At 34.9% G+C, this 25,267-nt stretch overlaps 1 protein-coding gene across 1 annotated transcript in view; it reads right to left on the bottom strand.

Annotated features, from left to right (window-relative positions):
• The window catches only part of LOC118849921 (ankyrin repeat domain-containing protein 26-like), an 85,140-nt gene that overhangs the window by 43,562 nt on the left and 16,311 nt on the right, over positions 1-25,267 (bottom strand). Inside the window, exons 4-18 of the mRNA XM_036759022.1 lie at positions 24,936-24,996; positions 24,639-24,841; positions 21,626-21,773; positions 20,949-21,010; positions 17,534-17,630; positions 14,895-14,993; positions 14,213-14,241; positions 14,040-14,121; positions 13,890-13,934; positions 11,056-11,340; positions 9,081-9,130; positions 8,217-8,355; positions 5,993-6,206; positions 4,937-5,120; positions 3,177-3,320 (exon numbers count right to left, since the gene is read on the bottom strand). Of these exons, the coding sequence (XP_036614917.1) occupies positions 3,177-3,320; positions 4,937-5,120; positions 5,993-6,206; positions 8,217-8,355; positions 9,081-9,130; positions 11,056-11,340; positions 13,890-13,934; positions 14,040-14,121; positions 14,213-14,241; positions 14,895-14,993; positions 17,534-17,630; positions 20,949-21,010; positions 21,626-21,773; positions 24,639-24,761 (1,701 nt within the window). The 5' untranslated portion in view covers positions 24,762-24,841; positions 24,936-24,996. The remainder of the gene's footprint in view (positions 1-3,176; positions 3,321-4,936; positions 5,121-5,992; positions 6,207-8,216; positions 8,356-9,080; positions 9,131-11,055; positions 11,341-13,889; positions 13,935-14,039; positions 14,122-14,212; positions 14,242-14,894; positions 14,994-17,533; positions 17,631-20,948; positions 21,011-21,625; positions 21,774-24,638; positions 24,842-24,935; positions 24,997-25,267) is intronic.

Here is a 25,267-nt window from a genome sequence, read left to right as displayed (position 1 = left end):
ATAGTAAAACTGGTCCAGGAGAATTGGGCCCCATTCAGGACTGGTAGAAACAGCTGTTATCAAAAAGTTAGAAGCCCCATTTGTAAAGCCAATCAGTAAGTGAAAAGATCTTTCCCTCCCATTGAATAGGTTTCAGGTGGGCCAACAAAGGGAGGTCTGATTAGAGATAGGCCCACACCCTTTCACTAATTACATATGACACCCCAGGCTAATTAGCAAACTAGTTCACTAGTTTGAGAGAGGTAGGAAGCCCTTGAGGCCCCAAGGGGAATTGCTAAGACCAATGGTATGTGCCTGAGTTCTAGTCAATCAGATGATGTCTAAGGACTGTATAAAAAGAGAGGACAGAGCTTGGAAAATGGAGGAAACCGAAAAATGGAGGACTAGAAGCAAGAAGCTGAAGAAACCGAGAAATGGAAAGCAGCAGGATTCCATAGCCAAGGGCCAGCTTCCAGAGCATGCAGAGCAGAGAGTGCTGAACACAAGAGGGAGTTTTGGAACTTGGAGTCAGTGGAGCCACGGGAGAGAGAATGTTGGGCAGGGACTTAGTATTTGTGAGTGATCTTCTTATAGGAGGGCCCTAGCCTTGAGGGGAAGCATAAATATGGTCTGGCTTGCTGCTATAATATATTTTTGTAATCTCCTTGTTACTATAGTGAGGTGGGCTTAGTGGTTTTGGAATGTTGTTGCCAGGATATCAAATTGGGAGTATTGGTCCTTGGGTCTGATCATTTAGAGTCTAAATAAATGTTATACTTCCTCTGTCCTCTACCTAGAGAATTCAGTATACTAAATGATTCTGAACCATTCAGGCATGCTCATGGTCCTCTTTGAGGGCATGAATTTTGCCTTAATGATATATCTGGCAACGAGAATGGGATCACGGGGTATAAAATCTCTATTTAGAAGCAGAAGGACTTCAGAGGAAGAGATGAATATCCCAGGGTGGGAGGATCCATCTTATTCCTCCCTACCAAAGGAATGGGCTAAAGGAGCTAGACTCTGTGAAAACTGGGAACCAAGGCCACAGAGAGGAGACTCTAGGTATTTGGAAAGATGTTTATGAGAGGTTTGAATTGAGCCAGGGAAGAATTGCCGGCATCACAATCTAGGCGAAGCTGGATGATGTTATCAGCCTACCAGCTATTATGTGAAAGACTGAAACTAAGTGAAAGAAATGGTTTCTTTCTTGCCATAGCAAGATGGGGAATCTCAGGAAGTAGGAGAACAAGTAGTGGCTCAAGAGTCTCCTGACTCAAATGAGAATATTGCCATTAATGTGGCTAGGAGAAACAGGAGGCCAAATAGGTCAAGAGTGAATCTCAACTCAGCTCAGGTCAAGCCTGACCACCAGATTTGTCCTTGCCATGGTGGCAGGGGAATGGAGTCGAGAGAAAATGAGACAATGTCAGGGGCTGACACATGAAATGCTACTAGGGTTCAGGATGTCCCTCGTATAGAGAATGAGAGACTGTTAAATACTCAGACAGAAGTTCGTCCTACACTTTGAAGGAGGACAGAAACCCAAGCTGGTAATTCAGTTACGAGGGAAGTTTTGGAAGATTTTTCACAGCAAGAAATCACAGACATTTTGAGTAGATTCACCCAAAGAATGGGAGAATTGTTAATATCTTGGATGGTAAGAATCAGTCATCAAGGGGCTGGTGGAACATCAGTAGATAGCGTCAACTGTATGAGATTCATAGATATCAGCCAGGATCCTTTAGTTCAGCAAGCTTTTAGGGATTATCATCAGCAAGAAGATGATGATAGCATGACTAATGTGTTAGCTTTAGTAGCTGAGGGATGTAATAAAAAATATCCTGCTGATTCTATGTGGCCCACTGGGAATAAACTTTGGTATTCACTTAGAGACTGTATCATCAAGCTAAAAGAGGAGGTAATGAAGATTGCTATTATGGAATCGCAGATGCAGACTATGAGGCTCCCTTGGGAGTCTCTCATAGAAATTTAATCGTTAAGACAGCTTTTCCTCCTTATAAATACCTGATTTTGACTCTGCTACTTGGGGAAATAGGAAACACTCTTTAGGTGGTAATAGATAAGATTTCACAGTTAAATGACTTAGGAGACTGGGGAAGAGATAGATCTCCTTAAGAGATGAGCCAGCAGATCCAGCACCAGAATAAAGTGACAAGAAAAAAATGTTCACTGCTCCGCTGAGAGCAGGGGTAGATTTTGAAATGATAAATGGCATTCCAACCAATGAACTGTACAGAATGTACTGAGATAAGGGACTTGATAACAGACAAAATAGAGAAATAAGAACTGCTCCTATAGATGCTACAGATTCTGAACCTTTGTACCCAAGTTTGTCACACCTTCATGGAGACTTAGATTAGATCAGTGTCACAAAGCCATTCAGAGGGAATATGATCTTGTGTGATTAACTGATGAAAGTTTGTATAAAACCAAGAGGAAGGTATGAATAGGCAGCATCTTAGTTAAGTGAAGCATTCCAGTGTCCAGGCATCAAAGTATTACTTAGGGCAAAAACTCGAATAATTTACTTCAAATCACTGTTGAGAAAAAAAAGAAAATGAAGAAAATTGGCATTTGACCAACTAGTGTTTCTATCATGCTGAGCAATGATGAATGTGAATGAACGAATCCTTGTAATGGATAAAGCCTTATTTTAGAAATCTTAAGTGAAATTTATTCTTGTTGCAAATACTTTTATTCCTTCTCTTTCATGAAACATGAGTGAGCCAACAAGGTAAAACAGAAGAAACTATTGTCATGTGTTTTGTAACCCTTAGTCTCTGCCCTGGAAAGGACAAATAGATAAATCACTTAATTAAGGAAGAAAAGAGGTTTGTGTTTGAGGTATCACCTTCTACCTGGTTGTACTAACCTTAGGGGTTAGTGAAACTCATGAGCTGCCCCTTTCCTATGTCCAGAAAGAGCAGAGGCACTACTGAGAACCAGATATTTTTTTCAGTAGAAGTACACTTAGGTCTCTGGAGGGATCATTCAATTCCAAGAAAAGAAACAACCAAACAACCTGCATTGATTTTGGTCACCATGTGTGTCAGTATTTGTCTGCTGCAGACATATGAATGTGACTGAGGATGACAAAAATGTCCAAAAATGAAGAACAAAAATCCTGATTTTTTAAATACGCAATTAGATTTGAAAATGACCAAAGTGAATACCTCAGAAGTCTGAATCATTTTGGATGCAGCTGATTCTATTTCTTTCTGCTTCCAAAGAGGATTATTCAGAATTCTGGCTTGCAAAGCTCTGGCATTCAGCTCCTGAGAAAGTTGTCTTTGAGTGTCATTTCGCTCTTCTTCAACCTGGGGACAACAATTTCATAAAATTTTTCATCATTTTTTTCCATCAAAAGTCAGCCAAAATATTTAACCTTTAACTGGAATATAGAATCTGAAAAAGGATGGAAAATAGCTGAAAAAAGTCTCAGAAAAGTAGGCTACTGAAAATGAAAAGCAACAAGGATAGCATTTCAGAGTTGTAAAGGAACTTAAACAACTATTCACTCCAATCCATATACATCATTATGTACCTGACTCTTACTAGATTTTACTCAGCTTGACTTCTTCACAGGTGGGGGAAATCATCATCTCTCAAGGCAACTCATTCTATTTATAGATGTGTTTTTTTTTTTGTTAGCAATTTTTTTCCTGACATTAACCCTAATAATGTACATTTTTGCAACTTCTATCCATTACTCTTACATCTGTCCCTTAGGCTGAAGCAGAGCAAGCTTAATTCTTCTTCCACATGACTGTCCTTTAAAAACTTGAAGACACCTATCGTGGCCTTTGAGTCTTCTTTTCTCAAAGATAAACATCTCCAGTTCCTTTAACTGATCCTCATACGTCACAGAATCAAGGGCCTTCCTCTTCCTGTTTGCCATCCTGCATACTAGCTACCATAATTCTGAGGCAGCCACAAATTAACTAAATAGTACACATAAAGTCTGATCAGGTCAGAATACAGAGGTATTTTTACCTCCTCGGTTTTGGAAGCTATGCTTCTCTAAATGGGATCCAAAATTACACTAGCTTTTTGGTTGTCAAATAACAGCACTGACTCAACTTAAGCTTAGAGCTCACTAAGACTCCTATATCTTTTCAGACAAAATGCTATCTAAACATATTTCTCTCAATTTATGCTTGTGAAACTAATTTTTTGTATCCAATTATAAAACTTTACATTCATTCTTACTGAATTTCATCTTATTGGTAGATTCAGTCCAGTGCTCTGTCCTATTAAGAGCTTGCCTTTCTTCCATTTAGAAAGGCTTGGATAATTTTAATTGCATAAGGAAGAGATAAAGATGCTAGAGAACAATAGACTTTTCTGAAAGACTGAAGGATGTGTGGTAAAGTGGAGCATAAGGAATAGAGAAAGGGATTGAACCTGCAATTTCATTGGCCTAGTAAGGAAACTCCCTCTACCAATGCAGAAGAGTTCTCTGGAACTTACAGGCTTAGACAGGCTAAAGATAGAGTAGTGGTGTCAAATAGATCTCCCCAGTACCATGTTCTGTAGGCAGCTTTGGGGAGTTTGAAATCTCTGGCCTTGAGTCAGGGGAAAAAACTTGGCCAGTGTCATTGCCAACTCTTGAACCTACGTCTTCCTGGATTTGAGGCCAGTTCTATCCACTTTACAATACTAATTCTCTACTGTGAGACATAATTTAAAAAGTATTAGCTCCACCTCACCTTTTCCATGGCTATTCATTCTGTAATATTACATTCAAATTCTAAAATAAGTTTTTCTTTATATATTTATGAGTGACAGAACCCAACTTACTTATACTAGACATAAATGCCATAGCACTTTTTTTGCATTTAATAGACTTTATAGTATTTATCTCCCCACTCTCAGGGAACCCATAAATATTCTTAAGAAAGATGGAAATTTTGATTTTAAAATTCCAATTTACCTGTTTTAAATGATTTCTTACTGTTCTCAGCTCAAGGTCCAGAGTATTGAGAGTGAATTCAAGTTGCTGTTTTAGCTCCACTTCTTTACTACATTGTTCTTCTTTTTTTCTTAACTGTTCTCTAATTTTTTGAAATAGCATTTCTGCAGTCACTCGCTTTACTTCCTCTTGCTTCAATGTAAACCTAGATAAAAATTGTTTGTTTTAAAAACACAGTTCAGTAAAAATAAGGAATGTAATGTCATTTAAATATACTCGTCTGGACGTCTAAAGGAAAAGAACATTGATTTAGGCGGAACTGGATCCATGTAGGGAAGTCGCCATCAGGAAACTCCTCCTACTGATGCAGATTGGTCCCTGCTCTATAATTTTGAGCCTTAGAGATTTACCTGTGGCACTAAGAATTAACATAACTTGCACCGGCTCAGACAGTCAGGATTTGTCAGAAATAGACAGGAACCCATTTCTCTTTCCAGGCTTCTCCAGGGTATTAAACTTCTATCAGAAATGTATCATATAGTTCTTTCGGTCCTTTGGCTTTTTGTACTCAATGGACAGAAATTCCATAAATTGGATACACATATCCACCTACGTCCCTCATTCTCTGCCTGACTTTTTGGCTTTAAACTTTTACTGAACTGCACTATAGAGAAGCTAGAAGAAATGACTTTTTCAAAATTCCTGAGTTTTGATACATTTGAATGACTCTGGTAAAATGTTTAGAGGGGGATGTGGATAAAATTCCTAACTAAAATTAGGTGTGGGAATGATTTCTACATTTCCCTCATCCATTTTCTCACTACTATTGATTTTTCAGTTAACTTCTTACTTCATGTTGAAAAAAACCTTCAAGTAATTGTGCTAAACTTTTGAAAATTCACTAAAAATGCACCTCTCATAAATGTCCATAAAGTAAAAAGAATTAAGTAGGGCTCATTAATAACATAATTTTAAAGATGTTTCATTTTTGCCTTCCTAACCTCGAATCTTCTGTCACATTGCTTCAACGTAAGAGAAATGCTTTCAAGTCTTGATTTAAACTCATGAGTTCCATACCTGAGGCTACAGAGTTCTCTGTCCCATTCTGCTTTTTGATGTTCTAACTGGGATTTCATTTCTCTTGATTCCAATAATTCTTTCTGTAGTCCAGTAATCTTGTTTTCTAAACTCTTAACTTTTCCAGCGAGTAGTGTACAACGTCCTTTTTTAAGTTCTACTGATTGTTCATATCTAAGAACTGCATTCTGAATTTTCAAAAGGCTAATAGGATCTGTACAGAGAAAACCACAAGTAAATAAAAATAGGAGTATTTTAAAATCTGCAGGACAGTAGTAGTATACTTAGAATTCAGATACTCTAGCAATGACAAAATTGTACCGACATATAAACCCTAAGTACATACTACAATATTATTGTGTCAAAAGATTTACATTGAAATAGAAAATAACCTATTTACCATAGGCATTGTGGGCAATTAAAAAGATTCTCTAAGTTATACATTACTTTATAAGAAACCATTTGAAACCTCAGAATTCTTACAATATGAGAAAAATGTGAAAAGTAAACATTCTGATGTGTATTCTGGGTGGGAAAAATATGATTAATAAAATGGATTATATATTTAATATCTATATATTACAAATTATTTTATAGGTGTCATAAATATGTTTTACCCTAAATAGTTATATGTAAAAACTGCTTCTTCTTTAGAGAGTTTTAATATAAATCTGTATGTAACATTCATACAATAGCATTCATGATCATTTAATCATTGGCTAGCCTTCTGGTAACTTTAACCAAAGTGTAGCTGCGATACCAGAAGAAAGTGAAAACTTCTTCTGATCGTTAAGGAAAACAGTTCCCACCAAACAAAGGCAATTTATTCTGCAGAGAGATACATAACCAAATTTAGCCCTAATCCAGAGTTAGAAATTTATGTTATATCAAGTTACAGATTTATCAGACTCGGTTATTGGGTATTCCTTGGCAACTTTCAATTTGTCTTATATTTCAATGTTTAGCAGAACTGGGGTAGAACAGGGCTGCTAGAGGTAGACACACCTATAGTAGTGGGCAGTAAAGCTGACAGTAAGGGAAATTATAAGCTCCAAGACTGAAAGCAAAAGAAGAACCTGAGAGCACAGAGAAGTTAAAGGACTTGTTAAGATTCACACAGTTAGTAGGTACATATACCTTATATGGCAGAATTTGAACCTAGGTATTAATTATATCACATCTAGTACACTATCCTATATGCCACAATGACAGAAGATATAAAAACTAGGAACAACATTTGTGAGATTGTTGACATTTTTAACCATTTTGTGAAAGATTTTAATATTTTGGCTCCTCTTCAAATGAAAGAGATCATTGCCTGACATCTTTATACATCTAGTCATGCCAATCTCTTCTTTGGTTTTCTATTGTCAACCAGGCAAATAAAATTCATTCAACTTACCCTAGCATCCAATATTAATAATTTACATTAAGTAATATAGCACATATAGGCTTACAAAATACTGCAATAATGTGAAGTAAGGTATTTTATAGATTAAGAAGCTGAAGTTTCAAGTTTAGGGAATTTGTCTATAGACACAAAGCTAGGCCCTGTACAAAACTAATCCCCTTCCTTTCCATATTTACTTCTTACTGCTATATACTGTCTGGACTTTTCACTGTCATTTTCCTGCCTCTTTGCTCACAGTTCCCATGCTTGAAATGTTCACTTCATCCTCCTATACTCCCATGATCTATACCTACTGAATTCATACCCATCCTTTAAAATTCACTTCAAATGGTACCTTCACAAACAGGTTACTGATTCTTGATAGCTAATGCTCTTTCCCACACCGAACCCCATGTAGCAATGTGGACAGTGCTCCTCAAGGATTTATGTATTTTTAAATATTAGAGTTATCTTGTAGGCTATATTCCCCTAGCAGATTGCACACTCAATGAGGACAATGACTATGTCTTATATAAACTTTGTATATTTGGCACTCAGTAGGTACTCAATAATTCTTTTTGAATTGAAATAAATAGTAGGTCATCTTCTGTGGCTGAAAAATTCATCACCCTGAAGCCAACATAATCTCTTTCATGTTCATAAGGCCTGCCAGAGATTAGGCTCTAATGTCACAGCCTCCAAGAACTCAAAGTCAAATCTACTTTACTATGAGTCAATGGAATAGGACTTCAGTGGCATCTTCTTGTATATACCCACATCTTTGGTTTCTGTTTAACACTGGTACTCTGTTAGGAAATTTAAAAATATTCTTACCTTTACAATCAACACTAAGTTGTTCAATCAGTAACAAAATATTCTTACAGTTTAAGGGAGGTAAATCATAATCCTCTGTAGCTGTGTCAGATGACTGAGTGAGGTCATCAACATCATCTGCATCCATCTGAACTTTGTCCTGTAAAATACATAACAGCAGGGCAAAATAATAAAAACTTAAAAACGGGAACAATGGCTAAAATTTGTGTAGCACTTTAAGGTTTTCACAACACTTTATATACATTATCTAATGGCATTCTCACAAATATTTTCTGAGATAAGCATTACTCATAACTATTTTACAAATGAAGAAACAGGCTAAGAGAGGTGACTTGTCCAGGTTCATACAGCTAGCTAGGAGCCCAAGGATGGATTCAAACTCAGGTCTTCTTGACTCTATATACTATGCCACATAACTACCTAGAAGCTGAATTATTTAGGAACCTTATGAAAATTATCATAAAGAGTCACAATATTTTTACAGATGATAGTCTTCATTTTATTTATGGGAGGAAATGAGGCAATATTATTAGTTTTCCAGCATTCACAATGGACACATTTCACTAGGAGACTAGATCTAAAAGTATCCATTTTCAGATTAACAACTCATATACTTTATAATGAAAAAAAGGGGTACTATTTGTTCACTGTTAGACTAGATCTAAAAGTATCCATTTTCAGATTAACAACTCATATACTTTATAATGAAAAAAAGGGGTACTATTTGTTTATGCATTATTTTCTAGACCAGTTTAACATGCATTTAAAAGGAAGCTAAGTTCTGAAAAACATCCAATACAACTAGCATGAAAGGCACTTTTACACAAATAAAATATCAGAAATTTGAATATCATTTTTACATACCTGTTCTGGGTCACGTTTATGAAAACTTTCTTGGCTTTCCTCTGTTGATCCTTTAAATTCCAATCCTCATGTTAAATCAATATTAATATTTAAGTAAAAATTTATATTATTTAGAATTACTTTTTGCATATGATTGAAATCCCACCATTAATAGCAATGGCAGTTATCAAAGCTACAATTTATCTAATTTAAAATAAGGTATAAAATGTAAGAAGTTTCTATTTTACTAATTATGCATTTAGATGGTTATTTTTAATTCTCAATCTACTGCAATATTTTAAGTTTCTTGTGAGATGCTCATTTCATATCACATCACAGGAAGCTGTGAAGGTTATTTCACATATTTAATCTAGATGAAACAGTTACCTTTGAAAATTAAAGGTGAACAGAGAGACAATGGTCTGCACATGATCGATTTATTAGTTAGGCTAGCAGTAACCAATAAATTGGGTCAATGGAATTTCTCAATGACCAAAGACCATGAGGTAGGGATTACTAGCTTTCTTAGAGTTTGGGGAAACAAAAGTGAACAGAGTTGGGTAGGTAGGGAAAAAAATGAGATAGGTTATGTACAGTGACAGTATCATGGGGATGAGAACAACATGACAGACTGGAAATTTAGAATGAGGGGTTTGGCAACAACCCCTTCCTTCTCTCTTGTGACTAAGAAACGTTCATTGCTTGAGTCCTCCTGCAAGAATAGAGACAATGAACAAGACTTCTTTGGATAGCAAGCCAGACATCCTTGAAGGAAAGCTTGGTGGTATAAAGATACGAGACCAGACTCCCCGGTGTCCACATGTCTCCTTCACAGGTAACAGATTTCCTTAACACAAGAATAGTAAAGTGATTAACAAGAGAACTGGATTTCTAAATTTAGCTCATGACAGGACAGATGAACTTCTGAACCAAGTTCAGAGACAACGAATTGTGACTTAGGCAGTGAGAGGACAAAATCCAGTTAAAAAAAGACAGAATCAATCTGATTATTTCAAAACAGAGAGGGAAGAAAATCTAAATCTTAATATATGAAATTACTGGCAAGGAATGGTTCAAAAGAAGTAGGAAAAATAATCCTCTTCCTTGGGGTCAAGTTGCATAGGGAAATAAAAGTAAATGAGATCTGTATTATTAAGTAACTCTATAAGCTATTCTGATTAAGCCAAGAAAACATTAAAAAAGATATGCAGCAGTTAATTTGAAATTCACTGCAAAACTTTTGGTTTCTTCAGAGCTAGATAGAGTATGATCACATGGAAAGAAATTCACAGAGATTAACACAACTTCTAAAGATTAGGAAGATATCCCTGTATATGTCACAGATCAAACAAATCTACTGAAACAAAATCAACACAAACAGTTAAAGCTGAATACGACAGAGTTATCTTAATTTAAGGAGCTTCCAATAATAATATTAAAAAGACATTCCCTGGTATGGTAACTGCATTCCACTCAAATCAATCATAAAAACAATTACCGAAAAGCATCAACTAACCAGGTACTTTAATACTTGGGGAAAGTTAAATCAATTATATTTAGCTTTGGGGAAGACAAATAATCCAAAATGACAGAAAAAAAAGAAAAATCATTCATACATGGATTTACATGTGAATGTAAACCTATATAAGCCTAATGGTTTTAGGATTTGAAACACTAAAAAAAAAAAAAGTAGGAAAAACAGGTAATTAAGACAGAAGAAGACTAATTTAGCACATAGGCCTAAACTATCTCCCCTCGGTGTTTATATAATATGTTACACTGATTAGAGGAGAAAATCAAAATACCTGTTAAAAAGACACTTTCTAGGATTCTAGGTTGCATGAGAGGAGTAAAAACAGGCAGTGAATTTTGTCATCACATAACTTTATCATTTATTTTGCTTACCTATATTAAGAAAGATTGGAATGTAATAAATTGAGCAAATAATCTACCTAAGGAAAATTCAAAATGTTAACTCTACATGCTTATTCATTACCTTTTTTACCTTCCTCTTTTTTTAGAGGGAGATGTGGTCCACATTGCTTCTGGGGGACTGGGTTTTCTCCTAGAATCACAACCCTAAATCCAGTCTCATGTCCACTTTCAGCTCCAGCTGCTTCATCTTCTTTTAAAGGAATCTTTCCAAACTCTATGGATCCTGACTGATTTTTAGTCACTGGTAGTGACTGGCAAGGATAATTCTCATTAAAATTCAAATCCTTGGAACTTCTGTAAGTCTCATTTTTCTGGGAAGTACTGGCAGAATCCCAATCAGAAGCATCTGAAAAGGAAATATTGGAGTTGAATATTACATTGGTTTTATCCACCCAACACATTATTTAATTTTTTCACATGATATCACTCAATACCTCCTAGCTTTATGACTTTATTTTGTTAATTTATGCTTCCTGTATTTTACCTCTTAGGTAACATGAGGGAAAAAAGAAACAATCTCTGTTTTCTTTCTTTTATTCAGGCAATCCTCTTTTTCTTGGATTACCAGCTCTTACTCCCTCATCAAAATCTATCTCAGCATGTAGTCCCAAAGATTTTATTATTAAGATCCTTGCGGAAAGGCTTTTCTGTTGTGATAACCTTTTAAAAACAACATGTACATTTGATATTTCAAATTATTTAGGATTAGGAAATAGAGTTTGAACGTGTGGTTTTTAACATGTGATTTATTTATAGAGAACTCTCAGGTGAGCAAACTCCCTCTAATAATGTAGGCTGGTACCTTCTCTGCTACTTACAGTCTTAGAAAGTTGCATAGGCACTTAGAGGCTAAGTGCTTTGCCCAGGGTCACCTAGCCACTATGTGTCAGAGATGACACTTGAAACCATGTCTTTTTGGCTTTGAGGCCAACTCTCTACCCATCATGCTAAAATATTTTTCTAGAGAAAATGCTTACAATTAGGGTCCTTTGAGTGACTTTATTTAAAAAAAAAAGGACACCCATTTGTTCTAAGCATAGGTGTATCACTTTTTTTCAAATGTGAACTACTTTAAGAAGAAGATGGCTTTTTTCAGAATAATCTAACTTCTTAAAGATTAATCTTTTAACTTTCAATATACACTATAAATTTAGCATGAAAATGACAGTTTATAGAGTTTTAGTATTCCCTTTTCAAATATGACAAGACTACTTCTATGCTCATTTCAAAAAGTGCAAGTAAAGGACAATTATGTATGAAAGGGATAAACACCAGAATATACAACAAACATTTCATTATCTGGGTCTTTAAAGTTTCTCCCATCCTTCACTTAATCATGGCATCCCCTCAAGTTATTATTATCCAATATCTCCCCTCCTTTTCACAGTCTAATCACTAGGGTTATTGATAGTTTATCCTCAAACTGTTTTATTTGGCTTTGGGCCCAATACTCGAGTGAAACTGCTTACTCCAAGGTTATCAACGGTATCTTAACTGCTAAATCTGATAGCCTTTTTCTCAGTCTTCATCTGTCTTGACCTTACATAGCCTCAGATACTGCTGAAGTCCTTTGCCTCACGGGTAATGGCTTCTGAAAGTATTTGTTGGTGATATCATCCACTTTCGTGATTTCACTGGGAAGTGGTCATAACAGGTCATACCAGACTATCTTCACATTTTGACATGGTTACTAGACTAACTGACCAAGGGATTATTGTTATTATAGTTTACCTAAATTTCAGCAAAGCATTTGACAAATTCCCTCTTGTCATCTCTGTGGACAAAATGACAAACACAAGTGAAAACAAAAGATAGAAGAAGTATGGATAGTTTCTCAGAATTTGTTGGACTATGGAGGCCATAAGAGCTAGACCAATTTTAGATTTCATTAAAAGAGATATAATGTTCAGAGGAAGGGAGATGTTAGTCTGGGTGACCTCTGCATTGGTCAGACCACACCTGAATATTGTACTTAGTTTCAGACACAACATTTTAGGACTGGCTCCTGGACCTTCAAATGCAACATGAACAAGCCTGAACTCATTATTTCTTTTTCCTCCTATCCCCTATCTCTGAAAAAATCAGTCCTTAAATATTTTTTATCTTTGTTAAAGACAGGCCATTTTCTCAGTCATCCGGGTCATATATATGTGTGTTCATAGACACATACATTTCCAAAAGTTGCTGTGTCCTGTTGATTCCATCTCCATAAAATCTGTCATCCTCTCCCCTTTCTTCATTCCTAAATCCACCCTCCTACTTCATGACTTCATCAACTTTTACCTGGATTTTTACTAACTGGTCTTCAAATCTCTGGTTCCTACCCTCTCTGGTCCATTCTATACAAAGCCATAAATCTTCTTAAGGCACTTAACTAGACCATTGTCTTGCTCTAAAGCCTTCTGTGGTACCCTACTGCCTTAGTTCAGGGGCATCACAGCTATGAAACCTTCCTTCCACAGCCATTACCCTTCTCTCCCTCCTCAATTTTCCTACAGCACTTTTATCTGTCTCCCTAACCTCCTTTACTCCAGACCTTGTAAAATACTTTACATGTTGTATCTCTTCAGAGAAAGCAAATTCTTTGAGGCAAAGAACTACTTGTTTTTATCTTTGTATCTTACAGTAAAACAGCAAGCACTTGATATGCACATGACACATAAAAGTTCCTTAATGTATATTAAATTGAATTGGGAGAGTACATACATAATTGGACTTACGTGCCTTCATGCAATATAGAAAAGAGCCAGAAAGTATAAAACTACAATATGAAATATAGTGTTCAAAACACAAAAGTGAAAACCTGAAGACTATAGGACATATCTACTACTAGGTGTGATTTTCAAAAATTCACATATTCTCATACTTGTAAAGAAAGTAAAAAAGGGAATATACCATCAATGTCATCTGCATCATCTAAACCAAATTCTTCCATTAAATCTGTAATACAAGTAGGGAGGAATGAAAGAAAAAAGAAATATGAATATTGAAAATTCTTTAAAATATACTTCTTTTCTTCCTAAATTACATAATTATAAAACTTACGTGACTTTTGTTTTCCCTTAACTCCTTTTTCTACTTCTTGATTTGTGAAAGAATCTTTCATTTCAATAGTGGGTTGAATGGGCTGTGAAATAAGATAATTAAATAACAAGATGGTTATAGTTAAAGTTTTTGATAAATATTGGATAATAAATTAAAAGTATCAATGTTATTACCTTCAAATTTGGATGTCTCTCAAGATAATCTGACAAAAGAATAAAAGTTTTACCATCAACTCTATTTAAACAGTGTAAATCAATCACAATTCCATGCAAAATGAATAGGCTTGTTGGATCTCATTATAGGATTTAAAGAACAAATGTTTTAATTTGGTATAATTCTTATTATGGCATTTGCATGACAGTAATTAGAATCAATTATTAGTACTTGAAATAAAACAAGAATATAGTGGTGGCACAACATGCAATTTACATGAAAAATAGATCAGATATAAAGGGACTCAAATACATATGTGTACATGTACCAATATATAAACATGCTCATCAATGACACACATAAAGGTTATCTTTTTTAAGAGATGGATAATCAAGTTCCACAGGAGGTTAATTACAAAGCTGATGCTCTAATGCAGCAGCATATCTTCCAAGCAATGAGAATGATTAATGTAATTATACTACAAGTGCTCATACAGTGGATGATTCCTTAATTAGTTATGTAATTTGCAAATATGCAAAAAATAGGCAATATGCAAATAGTAAAGATAAAACAGCATTTAAAACAATCTATAAACCAAATCCCTATCACAGAACCAAAGGGCTAGAAACAAATGTCCTGAATACATCCACTTGGATGTACACTTGTAGTTAGTTAATAATACATTTTTATTTCTTTCCATACCCACGCTGCCTACTGGCATGCCTATACTTCTTGTTTCCATTAGTTTATCCATCTTAAAGTTTCTTGATCCATTCATGAAAGAAGGTATATAAAATACATCTAAGAAACGATTTTCAATTTTGAGAGTTATTTTAAAAGAGGAAAATTCTTTAAATCATTTCAATTACTAAATTCAATGTTATTAATATATAATCATGTGCAATTTAATATTAATGGAAAACAAACTACATATTGAAAATAAATCTCAGAAAATAAAACTTGAAGTTCTGAAAGCATTGTCTATTTTACAATATTAAATTAGTTCATTACATGTAAATCCAAAAAAGTCTTAAGAAACCGTTTACTATATTAAATTATAAAATTAGGGTTACTATACATCAGTCCACAAAAGTACTAAGAAACCTAAAGAAGTTTTAAAATAGGTACTTCCAAAACAGCACCAAGGACATTATTTATTCTATATGCATCAGTAATATAAGCATTATAACTAACTTCTGTGAAACTGTTTTTACCCACTCAAATAGGCTAAAAAAGACATTAATTAACCTCCTTCCGGATAGAGAAAGGATAGACAGATTGCCCAATAAGTTTCTAACTTTAGCTCTCCTTTTCTTCACTCATTCATTGAAGATGAAAACACTGCAGTTGCTATGGACACCTGGAACACGTGTTTAATTTCAAGGAGAGAGGGATAGCCTATGTTGCTACAGGTGATCAATACTTGTCCTTATGTGTGTATTCTGTGTAGGCATCATTCAAAGCCTGGCAATAAGGTGATTTTTTTTTGCCTTAGACATTAATGAAGAAGACTGTATACAACTCAAACAAAGTGGGGAGGGGAAGTGGTCTCAATCTGTATCTGTCTCCGGAGCATCTAGACTACAGTTTAGACCAATGAACTCATGGGTCCTATAGGGTAAGTGAACATTTAAATATAATTCTTTTTGTTATTATTTAACATTTGTTCTATGTTTCCCTCTATGAAAAGTTCAGAAAGAAAAATGGCTGTTGTGTCTAAGTTTAGTAAACCTTGGGATGGATTACATTATCATATATGTAGTAATAGGTGCTCTGTAACATTAGTTGACAATGTTTACAATAAGTATACCTTTAAAAGAAACCAACAAATCAATATATTGGGAAATAATTGTCAGGAAGACTAGTAAAATCCAGGAAAGTTTCCTGGAGTTTACACCTGAGAAAGTTTCTGAAGGAAGAGAGAGATTTTAACGGATGGCCTGAATGGACACAGGGCAGGACAATATACAGAATGAAAGAACAGTTTGGCTGAAAAGAGAGTGAAAATCAGCAGTATGATTTAAGGCTGGTAAGAGTCCTATTCTCAAGGTCCTTAGAATCCATCTTGTAAACATTCACTGGCAGGAGAGCTTTTCTGCTTAACTACTGGAAATTTTTTTTAAATTGTATTTTACCCTAGGGCCACCTCATTGTAACATCCTTAGACTATATAACTAGATAATAACATGCAGGAAAGTAAGCCAAAAGTTGCCAAGAATGAAGAGAACAAGAAGCATAATCCATTCTTAAATAAATGAATTTGGGGGGGGGAAATGTGTATCTGTGTAAAAACGAGTAATAAGAACTTCCAGTACAGACTGAGGCCCTCATACCCTTCCTAGCAATTTATGAAAGCAAAGGAGTCTTTGGTTGCTTTCTCTTCCTGGTTCCCATGCAGCCATGTTCTATTATCTATATTTCTGACTTCCTACAGCCTACTCTGTAATGTCACCATTAACAGTCATCAGCCTACGGAATCTCTTGTTCAAAGTTGCAAGCATCTGAACATTAACAGCCTTTGGTAAGTAGATACGTAATATTTTTTAAAATGAAGTTTATAACACATTTTTTTTCAGTTTGCATTTTATCTGATAGACACTTGGAATAAATCACCTAAGGTTTCAGAGCCAGGAGATGAGAGAGACCAGTAAGTTTGAGAGGCAGCATGGATGGAGAGCTGGCCCTGTAATGAGGAAGGCCTGAGCCCAAGTCCTACCTCTGATTTTGTTATTGGCTGTGTGACTATTAACAAATCACTTACCCTTTCAGTGCTCTAGTCAATTCTCTGAGACCCTAAGTCTTTTAGAGACGGTGCTAACCTGCACTGGTAGAAGGAGTTACCTCATACCAAAAGAATACAGTTCTAGTCTCTATCAGCAAAAAGAGTTATGTGATACAGGCCTGTATTATAAGGAAGACATCTGTAAAACCAACTCATTAAACTGAAATCAAGCTCATTGTTATTTCCTAAAACTAACCACCAGGCAATGGTGGACGATTATTAACAGAGACAATTACTAGAGCCAATCTTTCACACCATATCAAACATATCTATTTATATTCTTTCCATTGAACTCTTCCACTCTCCTTCTAATACTTCTCCTTCCCCATTTTTCTCCTATTATATTCCTTCCTTGTCTCCTCTTTTTATGATTTTGCTCAGGCAAGCCTTCAGCAATACTGCTTATTCCTGTTAGTGGCACTAAGACTTCATGTACCTTCTTACCTTCTATATATTTGATGATAAAGCCTCTTCCCTGCCCCTTCCCCCCACCCTGAGACACCACATACCACTTTTATATTTTTTAACAAACCTAACAATGTGTATAATATAATCTTACCTTCACGTTGTTCCATTGAAATATTGTCTTTTATTGTCTGATTTGTGGATGCAGTTTTATGCCTGGCAGATCCTTTGGGGAGACTTTCAGTGGCACACTTATCAAGCGAAAAGATCAACAACATAGTTAGCAAGCTCACTGTAGAAAGCAGTACTGAATGCTTTCTGCTGGTAAATTGTGAACTTCCCACTTAGAGAAATGATAGTTCTGCAGAAAATAAAACGTGTTTGTAGAACATTTTCTTCAAAAGAACAACCTCATGCTTACACTTTTCAAGTTTACTCTTCTATCTTTTGTCTGTAGATGAGATAACATGGGTAAATGTAGTGGTGTAGGCTAGATTACACTTTTCATACAGAAATGGCTTACTTGTAAGTAATGATAAAATTCTAAGTCAGGATTTATTGCTATGACAATTATAATAATATTTTATAGTACATTTAAAATACTATTTTCCTCATGCTAATGATATGGGAGAAGAAAATAATATTTGGGGCCAAATGTACAGTATATAATCTGCTTAGAAAAGGTGATGTACTCAATAGAGCTCTGGGCTTGAAGTCAGGAAGATTCATCTTTATTACTTCAAATCTAGCATCAGACCCTTACCAGCTATGTGACCCTGTTTGCCTCAGTTTCTTTAACTGTAAAATGAACTGGAGAAGGAAATGGCAAACCACTCCAGTACGTTTGCCAAGAAAACACCAAATGAAGACATGAAAAGTCTGACACAACTCAAATTACTAAACAACAACAAAGGCTTGCACAGTGCAAACTGGTCTAAGTTCATACACACAATCTGTGTGTATGTGTATATGTATGTATATATAATTATATATGCAAATGTGTATGTGTACATATATGTATCTATGTATATGTGCACATACACACATACACATATATGTATATGCAACATACATATATACACACATGTATACATATATACAGGGTGTTCCTAAAGTCTGGATACATAGGCAAAAATGCATATTTTCTTTTTTTTTTCGCAGGGGGGAAGGCAGGACAATAGACTTAAATATTGAAACTTAAACATAAAGTAAGAAAGAAAAAAAGCATGTCATATACGTAGCAGAACATAGGAGAAGATTTGAAATATGTAACAATAAATTTTCATTTCAAGAATGCCTGTACGATAAATAGTATAACTTGTGTTGATAATTGTCTATCTTTTCTTTGCTTCCTTGTGTTTTCTTTTCTCTGCTGTGTACTTTTTAACTTCTTTAACTTCTTTTCCCCCTCCCCCCACCCCCAGAAGGCTACAATATAATTTAGATTTGTTTCTTGATATATACATACAGATACAGATATATACATACACTTACACATATATACATGTGTATATAGACATATACCTTCCCAAACATAATCTATTTTTGCTCTTTTTTTTAAATTTGTACATATCTTTTGTTTCCTATCCCTCCTGCCTCCTCTACTTTACTTCTACCCCCTACATCGCCTTCCTATTACTTGCCTAACCTGCCTCCTCCACCAACCACCTTGTCCTCCTATTACTTGCCTTCCCTCCTCCAAGAATCCCTCCCCTATCCTCTCATTCCCATCCTCCACCAACTACCCTGCCCTCCTAATATTTGCCTTCCCCCCTCCAAGGAAATCTTCCCTATCCTCCCATTTCCATTGATCTGAACTCCTTTTTACCTATTCCCTCATTCTCCCCTCCAAAAATTCCTCTCTTGTCCTAATCCCTCCCTTGTCCTCTCCCTCCTCACTATACTCCTACTATTTTATTTCTTCTAAATTTAGAAGACTTTTATACTCTTCTAAACATATATGTATTATTGCCTCTTAAACCCATTCCCGATTAAAGTAGGTTACCAGAACTATGCATATTTTCAAGAAGTGAAACGAATGAAATTTTCAACATTTTATTTAATTGGAATATTAACAAATAACATCTTCAATATGATTTCCATCATTTGTGATGCAAAGGTTGATGCACTTTGCAAGATTCACATGAACTCGATGCAATAACTCCACATTTTCTATGTGTCCAGACTTTAGGAACACCCTGCCTTTGATTACTTCCAGCATAAAGCTGGGAGTTAATCCCTTCAACTCTACCTATTTCAATTACAAGAGAGATTCTTGTGTGACCCAGATTTCTGACCCCCTTTTGCCAGAAGACATTTAAGAAGAACCATCTGACTTTACTCTCAAGTTCCTAAAATTCTAGCAATCTATAAGACAGCTCCATTTAAATGTTCACTGAGACCTACCATATTAAAAAGTTACTTTAGCCTGTCATCATATAAGCCCCCCAATCTTTTCTAACTTCCTTGTCTGTATTAGTGATATCTACATTTTTCCAGGTTCTTAGCCTTAAAAATTCAGTTATCAACTTTGCACTCTATAGCCAAGTAATTTCTATATACTGCTGAATCTTTCTCTAAAATAAACAAATTATTATTTAACCTTTCCTATTTCCACAATCACTTCCATTTATTTCATCACCTTACACCTATTAAAACATCTTTTTGCTTTCCAGTTAATCTTCTATACTGATCACTAAAAACTTTCCTAAAACACAAAATTTTAAAATATTGTTATACTGCATAAGAAACGACAATGCAAATCAAATCCCAAATTCTAGTTATGACTCAAGGCCTGAACTTACACCATCTCCTTTACAGGAAATTATTTATATTCCCTCTTACAGGCCATCTGTTACAGCTATACCTCACTCTTTCAATTCCTTGCAACTATCCTTACTTCCTTCTACCTATCTTCTCTCTTGAAATATTTTCTTCCCTTCTCTCTGCCAATCAAAATTTGACCCAATCATTAAGCCCTAATTATTACCTCTTTCATGAAGTTTGTCCTGACTATAACCACCACTTACTCTGCCATTTTCCTTTGTATTTCCCTCAGCAACTGTATATTCAAGTTGCACAGAAATTTGCTAACAGTTGGCCATAAAGTCATCTTATATGCCCCTCTGTCCTATCCCATCACTTAAAGTTAAGCTACTCATGTAGTAGGGAGGCAGGGTTGTATACTACGTCTTCGTTGAAAGTCTCTTACTTTACTGGAATATATCTTAATACCTAGAGCAGCATATGGTACACTGGCATTTGTTCACTGATTGACTGATTGACTAAATGATTGAATAACATTTTGAAATTGACAAGGTATTAAGAGGTGGAGTTGGAAGTGCATGGCTGACAGGACTGACCGCTGGATTCTGTTCTTGGTTCTGTCACTAACTAGATGTGAGACCATAGGCAACTGGACTAAATTATTTCTAAGGTCCCTTCCAGCTCTAAAATTCTGATTCTAATTTTCTATCAAGGCAATTGCAATGATTAGTAAATAAATGTGAAATGTAATTTTAAAGGTAACAATCAATATTGAAGTTTGAAAATAACTTAAGAGAAGATACCTCTGAATCCCAAGGTGATTCTGCATCTTCTTCCTCTTCCAGTCCTAATGCTGACATCAAATCTATAAAACATAGAGAAAAATACATTGTTAATGAGGATATGTGCTACGGAGAACATGAAAACTGCTCAAATGTCTACTCATAATTGCTTCAGCAAAAAATAAAGGAAAATGACAACAGAAAAAAAATTCCAGGAAACAAAAACAGAATAAGAGCAACATTTGGATTTAAGGATTATAAGTAGAGTCCTTCAAAGAAAAAAGTTAGGGGCTAAGAGGTAATTTTATATGAGGCTACATAACAAAATACTTTTCTAAAATCCACTTAATATTATGGGTAAAAAAGAGAAAAAGATTGTTTATATTTAACATACTTCAGAGTTAGGTCAAAACAGGCTTATAATGGCATTTTACAAAAAAAAGTTTTATAAGCATATTCTACAATTCGAGGGATAGCACAGCATAGTAGATAGCAGGCGAGTTTTGGAATTAGGAAGACCTGGGGTCAAGTCCCATTTCTGATATATTGGCTGCAAGACACTGAACTTCTTAGTGCCTCAGGCTACTCAATAAGGCTATAAGCTGTAGATCAGTTGCCAATCTTCATTGGTAGAAATTTCCTCATTGGGAATTTCCTGCAGTAATGAAATCATAAGTCCTATCAAAACAATAACTTACCTTTTCTAATAGTGCAATTCACTGATGTATTGTGAGCCTGAACTTCATTAGCAAGATTTGGAGTTTCAGGAGGTGCTTGTTCTCTAGTACCATTGTCAATTAATACACTACCTTCCTTTTCTTCCTCCTCTGATTCCGTTGATTCTTCCTATAATTAATGAGAATGAAATGTATAAAGTCCTCCAAAATTTTCTTTAATCTATTGCTAACAAAAATAATGCAAATCTAACTAACATATTATAATTGCCAGATGCTGATGGACCTAACAATCAAATCATGCAAAGAACTGGATTTTTCCCATCATTTGTTTTAGACATTTGATTTAAAGAAAAATTCTTCTCCATAACTAGAAATATTAATTTACATCATTATATATGCTGATGAATATTTTAATTCTTATTTCAACAAATTCAATTACTAGGAACTGAGAAAAATGATAGAATAAACAGTTCTTATGCTCAATTACTAACCTAGTAGAGAAGATGAGATACCCTCTGATTGGAGGGAAGAGCCATGTACTCCAAAACCTCCAATGAAGGAGAGATCCCAGCACAGACATCTCCTCATTTCTCACGATGACTTTGGGATTTTTCCACCAGGCCGTAAGAATCCTATGACTGGGAAAACCTCATCATCCTGCAAGATTCTATCAGCTTTCGTATATCCTTAACCACTTCATAGTGCCCCCACGACTGGAGGAAGAGCCAGGAACTTCAAAGCCTCCAATGAAGAAGGCAGTTTGGCACAAATATCTCCTCATTTCACACTTTGCGCTCTATTGGGGATTTCTTTAACTTCTTCCCCATGTCCCAGCACCAGGTAGCTTCCCCCAACCTCCAAATTATGGGTTTCCTTTGATGCTGTGCATTGTCTTCCTCCATTAGATTGTAAGTTCCTTTAGCTTACTGTCTGTCTTTTTTATATTTATCTCCTGGCCTGTAGCACACTGCCAGGCACATAGCAGGTACTAAATCTATGTTTACTAAGATATAAATAAGAGAGAAAGAAGAATCTCTGAAATGTATTTGAGAATTACAAAGAGCTATAAGAGTTTAGAAGGGACCAGTGAAAGCTTTATATATAGGTGGTATCATGTGATTTGGGCCCTTGAAAGAGAGCTAGAATTTCAGATGGCAAAAAAGAGGGCAAAGATATTCCAAACACAGGGAACAATGTAAGACAAGGTATTGAGGGAGGAAAAGATCAAGGTACATTTAGGAAATGATGAGTAATCTAGCTTGACTGAAACAGAGATAAGTGAAGAGGAAATACATTGAACTTTAGTTTTATTTAAAATACGAATGTCCCAAATACTTCAAGTAGATTGATTAATAACATTGTCAGTTTTTAAGATGACTTTTTCAATAGCCATGAGAAACTAAAGTTAGTTATGGGTGCCTTAGATCCACAATTAAATTGTACAGTACATGATGGCTGGAACTGAATGTTCTTGATTTCTGAATTCCATATAATAAAATGCTGTGCCTTGCATATAATAACATTTTATAAATGTGCAATAAATTGAACTTAATTATTAAAATTTGGGATTATTATGATTGCTATTAAAATATAAAGGTGAAATTAAATATGAAAATTTGGAATTTGAGATTATGACTTTTTTGTCCCACTTTTATATGAGGTCACAATACAATAAGAGCTAATATCATAAATATATATGTATACACACATATTATATATATATATATATATATATACACACACACACACACACACATACACACACACTGCATAGAACAGAAATAAGAGTTTTGGAAATTAGATGTATTTAAAAAATGGTTAGAAGATGTAGGAGTATAATAAGATTATTATTCAAGTTCTGATTTATATTCCCCTGTTCTGTGTTAATTATTATTGTAAGGAATCAGTATCCATATGAAGAACAAAAAGAGGTAAGATTAAAATTGGTCACAAATAAAAAGGAAATTCCATTTCAGGGTTTTATTATTCTTAAGGTTAAAATTATAAAGGGCTGATGAAAATATTCTGGAGTCACTGTTTCTGAGTGTTTAAAAATAGAATGTTAAGGATGGCATACATGCACCCTAAATAAGAGGAAAGATACATACTACTTGATCTTTTCAAAGTTCCTTCTCTTTTTATAATTCATTATTACTAGAAACTTTTTTTGCTTATCATCTATCAAAAATTCTATTTTCATTCATTTTACACACTTAAGTCTAATATGTGATACTTATTTTTTGAACAAATGAAAATCAAGTTACTATGGCCCAAAATATTTCACATATTCTGCTTGTTCTAATTCACCTGTGAAAACAGAACAAGTTTTAGAACTTTAAATTTAAGGGGTTAAATGGACTAGGCAAGCTGTAAAGTTCATTCTAGATCTAATCATTTGTTAACCAAACAAAATGTTCTGTTATTCTTTACCTCAAGAGAACTAGCATACATTTTTGCACCTAAGTTTCCATAAATATCCATTAAAACTGACATGGTAAATTCTGTAGGAATGTTTGTTAGTTGCTTTTCTTCACTCATTTCACATTTAGCTTCATTTCTATCATATTTAATAGTATGAAGAGAGATTCTGTTGATTACTCAAACCCTCTTTTTCCTTCATATTATCAAAATCTTCTTCATCTTGACTTCCTTCTTTATCTTCTTTATCTATATATTCTTATCCTTCCTCTCAGTCTATAGCATCCTGCCCCTCTTGACTGAATTTCTACTCATCTTCTGCTTCTTCCTCTTCCTCACTCTCTTCCTCCTCTACCACTTCATCTTCACAATCTTCTAATCGTCCTTGGCTGCTTTCTAATTCCTCTTCATCCTGATAGTTCATTCATGAATTGTCTGAACTCATCAGGGTCTTATCTTCAATATGTAAATTTCCCTGAGTTTTCTTTCCTTTGACTGTTGACTTCCATTCCTAGAAACCTTATCATCTTCATGAAGTGAGGATGAGTGTGGGAGGAAAGTACAGTGGGTGAACAAATATGGAAAGAAGGAAATGAACCATAGCCAATATAATTACCTTATTAATGCCTAGAAGAGTAGTCATCACCTGGGAAGACCTTGAAAAGGAGCCAAGTGAGGGATGGACAGGATGAGGGGAGCACTGGGCTTGGGATGAAGGCTTAGGAACGGTATCTGTCATGTCTTCTTTTTCGCTATCTGATTGATTGTGCCGAAGAAAAGTTCTATGTTCTGTATTGACAGTGCTACTCTTTTCATCTACTATATTAAAAACAAATAAAGAGTACATGAACAAATCAATCATTTCAAGGCACTAAATAATAATATAAGGGTGGAAATTCCTCAGATAGCTTACTGTTTTTCCTTATTTGCTGAGAAGCATTTATTATTTTGGTTAAGTTCACCTTGGGGAGTTTCTGCCAAAAAAAAGCAATGAGAATAATGAGTATCAATTCCTAGAAAATATTAACATTTTGTCCACATTTCTCTGAGGTTTACTATGTAATGTATTTAATCTGATCATCATGTAGAAAATAAAATCTTCTGGACTATTTTGTTTACCAAAAACCAATATACCAAGAAGTTTAATTTTATTTTTCAATACTTTGTCGCATCATTGAAAAATACTAGGTTTTCGAAATTAGTATTTCAATATATCATCCAAATCACTACTTACAACAAAGAAAG

Source organism: Trichosurus vulpecula, chromosome 5 (assembly GCF_011100635.1).
Source record: "Trichosurus vulpecula isolate mTriVul1 chromosome 5, mTriVul1.pri, whole genome shotgun sequence".
NCBI classification, from domain to species: domain Eukaryota; kingdom Metazoa; phylum Chordata; class Mammalia; order Diprotodontia; family Phalangeridae; genus Trichosurus; species Trichosurus vulpecula.
The sequence above is the reverse complement of the archived record's forward strand: the minus strand, read 5'-3'. Positions and strand labels throughout refer to the sequence as shown.